This window comes from Mastigoproctus giganteus, chromosome 9, assembly GCF_048544385.1.
Source record: "Mastigoproctus giganteus isolate SK-2022 chromosome 9, ASM4854438v1, whole genome shotgun sequence".
In the NCBI taxonomy this organism is placed as follows: domain Eukaryota; kingdom Metazoa; phylum Arthropoda; class Arachnida; order Uropygi; family Thelyphonidae; genus Mastigoproctus; species Mastigoproctus giganteus.
This window is the reverse complement of record NC_143583.1, coordinates 196107254-196122008: the sequence shown is the minus strand read 5'-3', so window position 1 is coordinate 196122008 and position 14755 is coordinate 196107254. Positions and strand designations below refer to the sequence as shown.

General features: G+C 33.4%; 1 protein-coding gene across 1 annotated transcript in view; it reads right to left on the bottom strand.

Annotated features, from left to right (window-relative positions):
- Positions 1-201: 201 nt before the first annotated feature.
- Positions 202-14755, bottom strand: part of LOC150081003 (threonylcarbamoyladenosine tRNA methylthiotransferase) — a 176502-nt gene continuing 161948 nt past the window's right edge. Inside the window, exons 11-12 of the mRNA XM_090381918.1 lie at positions 13935-14081; positions 202-548 (exon numbers count right to left, since the gene is read on the bottom strand). Coding sequence (XP_090238044.1) covers positions 210-548; positions 13935-14081 — 486 coding nt within the window. The 3' untranslated portion in view covers positions 202-209. The remainder of the gene's footprint in view (positions 549-13934; positions 14082-14755) is intronic.

Below are 14755 nucleotides of genomic sequence, written 5' to 3'. Positions count from 1 at the left end.
AAAAGAAAATGTAACTTACCAGATGAGGTAGTAATTAACAGCATTTTCTTTTTTTAACTCAAATCAGGCTTGCTTTTTACTTTTTTCATGTTAACACTATTCAGAATTAATAATTTATTACCTACAATTTAAAATGTAATATACATATGTACAAATAGTAAAATTCCATGAAATTTAAAATATGTCTATTCTGAGAAAAAGTAACTGTTTCATAGGTAGCTATCCAAAAGGCAATGAAATTTCACAATAAATCCTGAGGCCAGAAGAGCAATACTAATCCATAGCCATACTCCAGGAAAATATAATTTCAGCATATTCCAGTGCTTGGCTATATGACTAGTTTTTTTATTTCCTGGAAAATCTAGTAACAGATCACTTGATGTGCACTTCAGTTCTGATATTTGGCCTTTAGGAAGTGGTGGCCAAAATGTCCTCTCTTTCTCTTGATAGATGCCTAACAGTCTTCCAACCATGTGATGTTTTCCTACTTCAGTAATGACAACTTTCACCACTTGTCCCAGAATGGCATCATCTTTTGGAAGCAGTATCTAATTGATTAAAAAAAAAAAAAAAAAAAAGACACTTCATATAGTGTGAGCAAATACCCATATTATAATAAATTACGGGTCAAGCACAAGTACTCACAGGGAGGGCACAAGTATGATTTTGGCTAATATCCCTAACCTGTATAATTTCTGACTCCCTACACTCCAAAGTAGCAGTTTTCCTGACTCTTTAAGGCCTCCTCAATGAAATCAAACACTATTGCACATTCTCTATTCAAATGAATTAACTTTAATATGAAAAATGCCAGGCACTTAAAAAGAGAAGATTCAATCATCCTGAATGAAATGCTAAGAGACAGAGAGGAAGAAGACAATAATTACTGGGAAAATAACTAATAATTTCAAAAAGAAGAAATGCTGAAAGCTGTTAGTAAAAACCTATTAACCCTGCAGCAACAGTGCTGGGCCTGTGAGATTCTTCCAAAAATAAATAGCCCATGTTAATTATTGGCCAAAGATAAAAATCTATGATTTCTGTATCCTTTCTAAATATAATAAAATTTTTACTTATGATGTAATTTTTTAAAAATTGTTTTCAGAGTTATATAGTCTCGTATAGTGTGAGAAAACCTATCAGGGTGGTCTGCACCAATACATATGTTCTATTTATATGTTGTACTACTAGCTATTGTATTAGTGGGAACATATTAAGTTTCTGCTGATACCATGAGGCATGGAATTATATCTGTTGATATTTCAAGTTATTTACAGAACTCTTCCATGTGATCTAGTAGTGTAATATTTCCAATTGAGATAACGGTTCTAACAGTCTTACATGAACTACTTGTGAATGATTTGTTTGAAAGTTTTTTTACAATTTTTGAATAATGACAAATGCATTATCATTCAAACACAGAAGGTGACTTTGTTCACCATAGACAGTTGGTAAGGAGTCTAATATTCAATTTGCACATGCTTTAAGCACGCCAAATTTGAATTAATTTTTGAAAAATTTGAAAACTTAAGTGAATAATACGTAATACAGTAGTGTCAAAAATCTGAACACCAATAATTCGAAACATCAATAAGCTGAATCAGCCAGCATTTATTTATTTTTTTTATGTTGGTGCCATAAAATAATTACAGTAAGCGGCGGTTATTGTGATCACATTTGCAAATTTAATTTTTATTCTATTAAACAGCAATTATAATAAGCGAAAATCAGAGTAATATTATCCACAGGCTATAAAAATGAAGATATAAAGCACAAATTTACACCTTTTTCCCTTCTTATCAATTAACAAAATTAAATGATAGGTGAAAATCAGAAGACTATTATCCACAGGTTAGCAAAATAAAAATATAAGCTTACGTACATAGCTTAATTAATATACATACGGTACTAACTAAACATAACACTGTCATCTGATATTTCTGTTCACTGACTTTTTTTTGTTGCAAAATCTGGAACAGTAAAAAAAAGAAAAGCGTTAAACAATAACAAAACACGACATGCAGAAATTGCAACTAACACGATACATGCACGTGAGATACGAAGTGAACAGATTCTGAACAGTTTTTATAGAATTTTGTTTTACTGTGCTGTAGTGTCCATCTTTTAAAAGGGAGCAGAAATGTTCAATTAAATCCAAGATTGAGATTTTAAACAGACTTTCAAAGGGAGAAAGCAGGTCTCTGGCAAAATTTTACAAGGTTGGAAAGTCAACTATAACAGACATTAAAAACAAGGAAAACATTTTAAAGTTTGCATTGAAAAATTGATTCAGATGGTGCAAAAAAAGAAAAACCACAAGAACAGCTAATGGCCCATCCTGCAAAGATGCCGTTTGTGGTTCACATAGAAATAAAGTTTAGGAAAAACCATATATGGATAGTTGTTTGTGAAAAGATATTGGATTTGGATTTTAAAGCCAGTGTTTTTATTAAGTTCGAACTACCACCAGTCCCCCAATTAGTCTGGATTATCGACACTCTACTGTATAATAATATATACATAAATATAGTATGTTGATAATTATTAATATATGGAATTTACGGGCTAGTGACGTTGTAGTGGCAGTAGACACACTACATCCATAAAAAAAAATAACGTACCACACACATGCCGTGTTATTTTGTTAAATATATGTATTAGTTTATTGGAAAGATTATCATAAAAGACATACCTAGATAAATCTATGGAGAATGCATAGGTGAAGTGTATATATATATATACACACACATACAAAAAGGATAATATACAAAAGTTATCGTAATATACCAACAATTTGGGTGACTTCTGGGATCAACCATCCAAATTAAAAGGAAAAACAACGATAAGGGATTCTATATTTCTGTAATGATCAAAATGCACAATGGCAAAATCAATTTCGAAGTTATATAACAAATACAGGAAACCCTTGTATAACACGGTACTTCTACAAGATGGTTTTGCTCTAACATGGTTAGAGAATTTCGGTAAACCTCGTATAACAGGGTATTTTTGACTTTTTGAGATAATGATCAAAATGCACAATGGAAAAATCAATTTCGAAGTTATATAACAAATACAGGAAACCCCTGTATAACACGGTACTTCTACAAGATGATTTTGCTCTAACATGATTAGAGAATTTCGGTAAATATCGTATAATAGGGCATTTTTGACTTTTTTGCAGGGGGGGGGGTTGCTCTTATGTTGGATGTAATTTTTCAACGTTTCCACTCTTTTTGAATCCCACTGTCGACTCACTAGTCAAAAAAAAAAAAAATTGAGAAATCCCTGTATTTTATTTTGTTGGGAAATTCCTATGTGTTCTGTGCTACCGAACTTGTGGAAAAATCTAGATTTCAAAGTTTTATTACTATTGGATAGCACACCAGGCCATCCAAAAGATTTAAGTCATCTAGACGTTAAAATTATGTTCCTACCGCCACAGTTGTACTGGGTTAATACAACTTCTTTCATTCAGCTGTTAGATCAAGGCATTATATCATTATATTCATCTTTAAAACTCATTCCATCAGAAAATCGTTACAATGGATTTTGGAAAAAATTGATTCCAAATCTATTTGAAGTAATGGAGGCATGGAAACATTTCTCAATTGCGAACTGTTTCAGAATCATGGCTTTATCGCTCAAAGTAGTAAAACTGTCAATGTTAAATCCGTGTGGAAAAATGTATGGCCAGAGTCAGTTCATTTGGGAAATATGGTTGAACAGGCAGAAAATGGAATCGGTGCAATAGTAGAACTTGCTACACTAGTAGGATTGGTTGGATTGGATATTTTACTGGCACATCAGCTTCTATGGCTATAATGCGCCATGTCAGTAGGAGGAGAAGGTTTTGATGAAATGACTACTGAAGCCCTCGTGGGTAACACAGTTGATAGAATCGCCCTTCTCCCCACACTGGCTGGAAAAGACCAGAGTTCGAATCCCGTCGATGAAGGGAGGAATTTTTATGGGTCTTTTTCACAATGTGGCTGAGTTAGTCAGGCTCGGGAAGCATGGTTTTTCTCCTGGAAACTAGGGTTTTTTCATCCAGCAAAACAGAAACAGTCGCCGATGCTCCTAAAAATATAAAAAAAGATACTACTGAAGACGTTCACGAATTACTGGCAGAAAAAGAAGCTGGCATAGCAGATTTGGCACAAATGGCATCAGAGGTAAAATCAAATCAATTCAGATAATGGTATCGCAGATGAAAATTCTAAACTTCCAAATTTTACACTAAAAAGCATAGGGGAAGGCATAAAGTTAGACAAGCAATTAGAATCTTGTTTTTTTTAATGCAGATTCTTGAATGAAAGGAGCCCAAAGTTCAAAAGAAAGCTTCAAAAATGCTTAGTTCCATAAGATGAAATTCAAAGATTTATCAAGCAAAAGCAAACAAACTCAGATTACTGATTTTTTAAAGAGAGCAGAAGATACAAGAAATCTAGAATGGCGTATTTTTTACCATTTGTACTTTTTCTTAGTTCCGTATAACATGTAATAGAATTTACGATTATATAGAATATAATAGAAATTTCAAATTTATATGATGCATAGTAACTTTGATCATTGTTGACCTGACAGAGAACGAAGGATATAAAGTTAAGCTAAAACAAGAATAAAGCATGTGGTAAAAGCAGACTAACCATGTCCAAGCAAAAGAACCACATGTGCACTTTATTGTAGCCATAAAAGAAATGGAGTTGTGTATAATGTGTGGCCCTCTAGTGAGAACTGGAAAGTGGCAACCCCTATGTGTTGAAAGTGGTGAAAAGTGTGTTGAAATGCAGTAAATTAGCCAATAAGTTATATATTAAGTTTGGGCATATTGAAACTTGGCGATAGTGAGGTGGCGTAAATGGCTAATGGAGTAGGAATGACAGCACTTTAACTCCACAAAGGCAAAGATATAGTAGTATGCTTAAAGGTAGTTTCTGCGACATTCTCAGACTACCCTAATAATTTCAAAGAAATAAGAGTGGAGAGTATAGGATAGCTGAAAGTCTGATGCAGGGTAAAAGGTAAAGCTCAGGTGAGCCCGAGATCGCAAGCTTGTTCCAATAGTAGGACCCTGAGCTGAATTTGCAAGTCATTATGCAACTTAAGTGGGGGGTGATACAGCAATAATGGGGGGGGGGGGGTGAGATAGAATGTAGAGCAATGTGGAAGCTAAAGAATAAATAAAAAGGTTATAAGAAATACACTATAGGTTGCTAGCTGGTGGGTACAAGTTTTTCAGACCATAATATGCCAAAAAAACAGTGTATACTATACACATTGTATATATAAATCTAGGACCTGTTCTGAATCTTAAACCATTATTTTAGTTTACAATTACTAAATTAATAATGGTTTTAGATTCAGAACAGGTCCTAGAGCTATATATATAATTATATAGTATACACTATGCTTTCTTGGTGTATTATGGTCTGAAAAACTTGTACCCAGCAGCTATCAACCTATAGTATATTTCTTAATCTTTTTATTTATTCTTTAGAATTCCACATTGCTCTACATTGATTTCTTCCCCTCCCATTATCATTATATTACTGCCCCACTTAAGTTCTTGTATAATGACTTGCAAATTCTGCTCGGGGTTCTACTATATGAACGGGCTTACCCAAGTTTTTACCTTATACCCTGCATCAGACTTTCAGCTGTCTTATACTCTTCACTCTTATTTCTCCAAAATTAAGGCAATCTGAGGATGTAGGAGAAACTATCTCTACATATACTACTTCACCTTTGTGAAGTTCAAGTACTGCCATTCCTATTCTGTTAGCCGTTTACACCACCTTGCTATTGCCAAGTTACATTATGCTTGAACTTAATATAACTTATTGGCTAATTTCCTGCATTTCAACACACTTTCCACCATGTCCAACACACACACACACGGGGGGGGGGGTCGTCACTTTCCAATTCTCACTAGAGTGCCACACATTATACACAACTCCATTTCTTTTTTTGGCTACAGTAAGATCCACATGTGGTTCTTTTGCTTGGACTGTTTTAGTTTTTAACTTTATATCATTCGTTCTCTGTCAGGTCAACGAAGATCAATGTTACTATCCATCATATAAATTTGAAACTTCTATTATATTTTATATAATCCTAAATTCTATTATTTGTTATATAACTTTAAAATTGATTTTGCCATTGTGCATTTTGATCATTACAGAAAGAGAGAACCCCTTATAGTTTTTTCTTTCAGCTTGGGTGGTTGACCCCGGGAAGAAGTCACCCAAATTGTAGGCATACAGTGATAAGTTTTTGTACATTATCCTTTGTGTATATATAACATACTTCACCTATGCATTATCCATAAATTTATCTAGGTATGCCTTTTACAATAATCTTCCCCATAAACTAATACACACACATGCATACATATATATATATTTTTTTTAATATATTAAAAAGTAAGCAATTACCTCAATCTTTTTCGTGGAATGCTTCCAGTCAATTCTCTCCCATATGTGACGAATAAAATAAGATGAAAAAAGGTGAAAAAAACAAATTAACGAATTTCCTCGCTCATAGAGATATGACCAAATCCGATGTGCCACGGAATCGAAAGCCCCAACCCGACCCCGAAACACATCAAACCATCGCAGCAAGACCATGAGTGCGAGAAGACATTGTGTCATAATAAATAGTTAAAACTGCTTCCGATAATAAATAATTAAAATCACTATTAAAATTAAATGGATTAGAAGTTACGATTTAGATGAATACTCAAATTAAACAAAATGCACAGCTGTTTCCCTTCCTTAAGCAGATCATGCTTTTCGGTTGATTGCCATGTTCAGAGGATGGGAATATCGCAAAGTGTTTGTGTTTCAGAGTCAAATACATAAACAAACTTTTAATCCGTTTAATTTTAATAGTTGTGATTTTAATTATTTATTATCAGAAGCAGTTTTAACTACAGTGGTACCTTGGTTTGTGAGCATAATTCGTTCCGGAAACGTGCTCGTAATCCAAAGCACTCGTATATCAAAGCGAATTTCCCCATAAGAAATAATGGAAACCCAGATGATTTCTTCCTAAACTCAAAAATATACATATACTGTAAAAATGATTAATATATGAATCCTCGTATAAACACGTGTTATACGAGGACTGACTGTACTCGTATTGCAAGACCTCGCTCGTTTATCAAGTTAAAATTTATTAAAAATTTTTGCTCGTCTTGCAAAACACTCGCATACCAAGTTACTCGTAATCCAAGGTACCACTGTATTTATTATGACACTGTCTTCTCGCACTCATGGTCTTGCTGCGGTGGTTTGATGTGTTTCGGGGTCAGGTTGGGGCTCTAGGCTTTCGATTCCATTGCGCATCAGATTTGGTCATATTTCTGAGTGAGGGAATTCATTAATTTGTTTTTTTCACCTTTTTTCATCTTATTTTATTCGTCACATATGGGAGAGAATTGACCGGAAGCATTCCACAAAAAAGATTGAGGTAATCTCTTACTTTTTAATATATTAAAAAATTGTGAAAATTACTGAGCCCTGTAGCTCTGAATTTTTTACTAATATATATTTTTAATACACATAATAAGCATAAATATAATGCATATTTATGAAATTTTGCACAGTTAAGTTTTTTTAAACTTGAAAATGGAAGACCCAAAAAATTATCTGTATATTTTATGCCTATAATATCCCTTATTTTAAATTTTCAGAAAAATTAATATTTTTTTACTTTAAAAAAATGATATGAAGACACAGCAGAATTTTTTTTAAAAATATTTTATTTTTTTATTAAAACAAAAAAAAATTGCTGCATGTACTGCAATCCAGTAAGAAAAGATTAAATAGTATATTACAAGCAGAATTTAAAAAATAATAAAATAAAATAATGGGTTTTTTATTGTTTTTTTCTGAACCATTGGCTTTTTTAATTTATTTGGTGCCACCAATGATGGGTTAAATATGAAACTTCCTGATTCTGATCATGCTGCCTAGACACTTGAAGGCAGCATGATCAACAATTGAAGGTGTTAAGAGTGTGGGTTAGAAGAATTGTATTTGTTAGTGCTATGAAGGTTGTCAGATAACTTAGCATACGGGTTACCTGATGTTGACTTTACACTGTTTTTCAGCGTAGTTTCCTTGTAACTCAATATACTTTTTCAGTGATGCCAGATTCATGATCTCAGTTTTGTATTTGCTCTTTCGAAGGTCCTAAAAAAAGGAGTTGCAGCTCTTTCACCTCATTATCCAACCCAAAGATAAATTAAAAATAATGAAAGTCTAAAATCTGTGTGATTGTATGTTCAATACATCTTGCAAGCTTGGGACCCACCAAAAATTTCCCTGCGAAGTAGGGTGAGAGCGATGTTGAAATTGATCACTTTGACATTAATGTAAAAAGTGGCTTGTATTATCACAGGCCAGTTTTTATATTAATGTCAAATTCATATTTCAGTTTTATATCTACATTAAAACTGTTATTTGACCATTCAAACCCAAATCTGTTTGGGTTTGATGGTCAAATATAGAATGGAAGAAATGTCCATCAATGTAAAAGACAAATTATCAAGAGAATGAAAAAACAGCCAATACTATTAAATAAAACTGGATGAAAGCACAGATTTATTGAATAATACTAGTTTGCTTGCAGTGATTTTTAAAAACTCTAGGGTAAAATTTTCGAAGGTTTATATCATTCTGCCATTGACTCTCAATGTGCAATACAACAGATGTATTTAAAATCAATGAGTTCACACCATCCAATAACACCGGATAGTGTGAACTCATTGGATGGTTAATACATGTAGGAATAAGTTTGGGTATGGTTTATGCTATGTCAGGAAATATAGGCCCTCCCCCAATACCAACAATTAAATGGTATCATTGCTGCATACAGTCATTAGTAGCCAGAAAAACTGAAGACAATTCCAGACAGTGGTCAAAACTGTCAACTTTATTAAAGTCTTGGTTCCTTTATATTTACTGTTTTTGGAAGTTACTGATAGGTAGTGAGATCACAGACAACTTTTATTACATCAAAATGTTTTGGCAAGCTTATGAAAAGTATTTTCACCCGTTTTTTTTTTTTTTTAAATTACATAAAAGGATATTTTAAAAAAATAATAATACATTTCAACTAAGTGAAGGTTTAAATAATTTCACATGGTCAGGAATAATTGCATATTTAGCTGATAATTTTACCCATTTAGTGGATTAAATCTCATCCCACTAAGAGCAAATGTCAATATATTCAAAGTTAAAGAATAAAGAAATGAAAAAGACAAAACAGAGAAACAGATTAATACAGAACTTTAACTCAGTGATTTAATGTCAGCAAAGTACTACGTAAATAACACCTTTTACATTAAATATAACTGTGATGTGGGGCAAGAGTGATCAGTGTTGGTGAAATTACCACTTTGGCATTAATGTAAAAACTGATCTGTATTATCATGATTTTTATATTTTGTAAATTCAGTTTTATACCTGCATTAAAGCAAAATTAATTATAATTTTATATTAACAATTTTTTTTTTTTTTTTTTTTTGTTTGTTATTTAGGAGCATTAGCAACTAAGGCCATATTGCTCGGGGATATGCGGTGGTCATTCCTTGACCTTTCCGCATCTGGTGGTGACGGGCTCGAACCCCGGTCTAATCAAGAAGCGTGTGCTACGCACTGCTGCTGCTCCTTCCCACCTGGCTACGGAGGTGCCTTTTATATTAACAACACACACTTCAAGAGGTTGAAGGATGCCCACTTCTTGGGTCAGTGCAATCATCCTTACATCTATCTTCGAACTGCTTATACCATTCAAACACACTGTACGACTTAACATTTCATCGCCATAAAGTTTTTAACATTTCTGTTGCAGATTTTCCCAACTTAAAGCAAAATTTGATCGGGACACTGAATGTTAAAGCTAATAATGAAACTGGTCGTTACTTGCAACCTGTCAGTATATCAGATAATCTCTGTACCACCATCTGATGGAGGAAGTTTGAACTACAAAATACCAATTCCATTTATTTTGAAACACGTTAAACATGACTACAGTGGCATCAGTCTGGGAACTTTATTGCCGCACCTCGTATATATATAAATTTTATGTGTTATTGTATTTTGTTAATAGCAATAACATTCCTTGACTGGTGCAATTAAAAGAAAGCAAAAGCAAAAGCTCAAAAATGGTTTTATTTTTATTCTAAGTAGCCATCACCTGATTGAATGCATTTATTACACCGTTCTAAAAGTTTCTCAAAAAAGTCAGCGAAGGTGTCCAAAGAGATGATGTTCAGTTCAGCAGTTACGTTTTTCTTTATGTAGTCGCCACTGGTGCTAGAACCAGCTGACTATCTCTCGAAATTGTGGCCACACTTGGGAAATGCACTTCAATAATCTTTGAAGTGCCCATACGTAGAAAGCGGCATTGACTCTCTCTCCCCTTCAGGTACAAATTCTTTGTGAATCAGACCCTGTTTTTTCACAAAATATGATCAGCATCATCTTGATCCAGGACTTCTGTAAATGAAACTTTCTGGGCTTTGGTGATGATTTTTAAGATGGCTGTATGCTCTGATGCTTCATCTCTGGGTTGTACTGAAACAACCAACACTCACCTCCAGTGACAATACAGTTGAGAAAATTAGGATTATCTTGACAAGTCTAGATGAATTCTTTACACGATGACACTCTTAGTTACTCCTGCTTATCCATGAGGCTGACACACATTTTGCACAGACCTTCCTTTTCTCTAAATCTTCACGCAGAATTTGATGAATCATATCCTTATTCATACCAACTCATCAGCCATCATTCTGAAGTCGATCACATTTGCAACTCTGTCCTCATTTCAAGAGGTTGACGGATGCCCACTTCTTGGGTCATTGTGAACATCCTCACATCTATCTTTGAACCTCCTCTACCATTCAAACACACTGATATGACTTAACATTTCATTACCATAAACATTTTTTACCATTTCATATATTTCTGTTGCAAATTTTTCCAGCTTAAGGCAAAATTTGATATTCATTTATTGCTCCACTGCAAAATCATAATACAGAACACTGCTGCTATTAATGAAACTGATTGTTACTTGCAACCTGTCAGCCTATAGGACAATCTATGTACCACCATCTGTTGGAGGAAGTTTGAACAACATACCACTTCTGTTTACTTTGAAACTCATCGAACATGACAGCAACAGCACCAGTCCGGGAACTTCATTGCCACACCTTGTATATAAAATTTTATGTATTATTATATTTTTTAAAACAGAAATGAAACTGCTGCAATTGGTCTGCAAATCTTTTATTAATAAGGGGGGACGTGAGCTACTGAAATTTGCAAAACACTGACCTCTAACAAAAAATTATTGGAAGAAACAAAACTCACTTATCCTCTCCTCCACACAAAAAGTGTGGCAATAATGTTCCCAGACCGGTGCAATAAAAAGAACACAAAGTGAAGAACTCAAAAATGATTTTATTTTTATTCAAAGTAATCACCACCTGACTGATATTCATATACTATGCTACTGCTTGCTGAACATCTTGTAATATCCTTATTGAAATCAATTGCATGACAGTCCATTTCAATACAAACATTATATTTCCATTTCAATTATATAATTTTATAAATTAAAAATTAATGTATTTAAATATTATAATTCAGTTCTTCATTTTCTTTTGAATAATGTGTAATGTGTATGGGGAGTCATTGTTATCCAAGGATAACTAGGACCCATAAAAGGCCATTTAAAGTGAATTCACTAAAAGCTGGGACCAAATACCATACAAAATACATAATGAAAGTAAGATCTAACTGAGACTTGAACACAATAAATGATAATATTGATAAAAAAATTTATTATGCATGTACTATTTTTAACAACATTTAGGTATCTTCTCTAAATAGGCATGCAGATAGATGCTGTAATACCATTAGGAGGAAGAAAAGGAGAAAGAAGCACAGTTAATGGAGGAGGGGGTTCTTACTCTGAAAGGAACTGCTTGAGGTGCTAAGAACAATAGCATGACAAGACAATTTTCACTTCACACATGATCACAGAATGGGTTGTTATTGCAAAATAACTCAGAACTTCAATTTTTCCAAATGCCTCTTGTAATCTGAATTATTTTTCTTTGTAGATAGACGTCCACAAAGAAAAATAATCACTCTGAGTTCTGTCTCCTCAGTTAACCGGTCTAACTCTGCCAGATCCTTATTTGTTAACAGCACTTTGTTTGATTCAAGCAATTTTCTGACATTTACATCAACTTTTTGGAATTCTGCCCCTTTTGCAGTCTGCATCTAACTACCATCGAATTCTTCAAAGGCATGAACACCATTACGACACATTTTTTCAACAGCTATTCATCAACTGAATGGAAATTTCCTTCCAAGCTTGTCAATAACTGCAACACAAAAATCTTCCACAGTTTTCATTGGTCATGTCTCACACCTTGTAATTGCAGAATCCCTTGTACAGTAAACTCCCGCTATTCGCGGTCGCTGATTTAATAAGAACCTAAAAAAAAGTGAATTTTAAAGCGCCGTGAACATTTTCCGCCATAAAAAAACACAGGCGTGGCTAAAATTATCTTTCCCAGTCAAAACAGAGCTCAGTGGGTGGGGGAGAGGGGTGACAAAATTGTGAGCGTGGATGTTTCTCGCTAATCCTTGTTCAGTATGTGCTTGTCGTGGAAGGTTTCGTCGTTTGCTTTTAAGTTATATGCTTATAAATTTATAAATTGATATGCTTACAAAAGTGATAACTCTACCGTTTTGCAGTGTAAAACCGACTTTTTCGAGTGTGTTAATGGAAGAAAGTGACTTTATTGTGGAGAAGTTCTTTTTAACCCGTACAAAAATATGGCTAGGAATAACAAGGGCAATGTGAAAATATCAAAGAAGGTGATAACATTAGAAAATCAAGTTGCAAAGAGAGGAAGTCAAAGAGATCCAAGTGATTAGTAGACTTGGGAGAACGTTATTAGATAAAATTTCTAATGGTGAAAATGTCTCCTCAGTGGCAAAACATTATAAAATCAATAATGTCAATGATACGATCAATCAAGAAATTGGAAGAAAAAATCTGCCGTAGTGTCCGTGTAAACGTGCTAATTGCTTCAAAAATTTGCTCTGTAACTCGTGATGTTAAATTAGAAAAAATGGAAAAGGCTTTAAATCTGTGAATAGAAGACCGAACTCTCAAAATAAAATTCCGTTAAGTTCACTCATCATTCGTGAAAAGGCAAAAACACCTTTATCAACACTTTAGCGAAACTGGTGATAGCACTGGCGGGATAAGGTTTTTAGCTAGCAAAGGCGCTGGTTTGAAATTTCTAATAAATATTACATTTAATATTAAATTGTTTCTTATTTTCATTTCAATGCCTTATGCTTGCATTTCACTATGTACTGTGTATGTACATAGTCATATTATGAAGGTACATATAATACATACATAGACAAAATTTTAAACTCAGTTTAAAATTTTAAACTTCTAGTTTTTCTTATATATTTCATACTTTGGAACGGAACCCCTTTATTACTATGGGAGCAATAACTCAGTATTCGCGGCATTTCTCAGGAAAGTAACCCCCGCGAATAGCGGGGGTTTACTGTATTTGTAAATACAAAACTTCAGATCATTAACAAACATATATTCAAGAACAGCTTTAATGACGTGTAACAGATTAATACTACAGTTGTCCTGTATACTTAATGTAATCTGGTTGTTGAGAGAGAGAGAAAAGATATTTGAAAAGCATAGAAACAGAAGTAACAAAAAAAAAAAAAGAAGTATATTACATGGGGGGGGAAAAAAAAAAAAAAAGAAGTAATGTACATAGCATTCAATTATGAAATTAGTACCTAACTGCCTAATACATCATGTAAAGGAAAATGTCACTTAATCAAAACTTGGGAGAAGACACTTACCTGCTCATAAAATTTGTTGTGACCTACATAATGGATTTTGTCATGAGATAATTCAGTAACAAGCACAAACTGCTGTTGTCCAATCTTATGATCATAAGAAGTATAAGATCTGAAAAGTTCAGTGATTTTCTTTGTCCTCAATTTTACCTGCAAAAGATGACAGGATTAACAAGCAGTATAAATTAGAGGAAATTAAAATAATAACAGTAGTGCCAACTCTCTAAACAATGTCAAGAACACAAAAACTTAGAGAGCACTTAATGACTTTCAAAAAGCTGGAGATAGATCTAGCAATTGTAAACATGAAGTTCACACTGCACTGTAAATTAATTTCAATGCTGAAATATGCATTTTATGTTAAAATTGTCATAGGAGTGCTTATTTGTACAGTAAATTTTCAAACATTAACTTATCTAGGATTTTTCTGTTTGAATCTCTTTGGACTATTAGCCATCAACTAATTATAATTGCTTTGAGAAAGATACTGTTGCAGACTTTGCTCAGAAATGGGGTCAAAGTTTTGTTAACAATAATGGCACTGCTGTTCACACTTGGCTATCAAGGTCATTCCCAAATCTTCACCAGAAAGACAAGATTTGAATTCAGTTTTTTTTTTTTAAATATTTTCACCTGGTTAAATATTATCAAAATCAATGATGCTGTGAGGAATTATTAAAATGCCAAGAATGATTTGGGATAATTTGATATATTTCATGCTTCCTTGTGCACTTGTCAGTTCCTTAACCAAGGATCACTGTACATCAATTCTTTTTTCTGTCATAAGTAGCATCTTCTGATAGGTTTTCAGTGAAAATCTACCA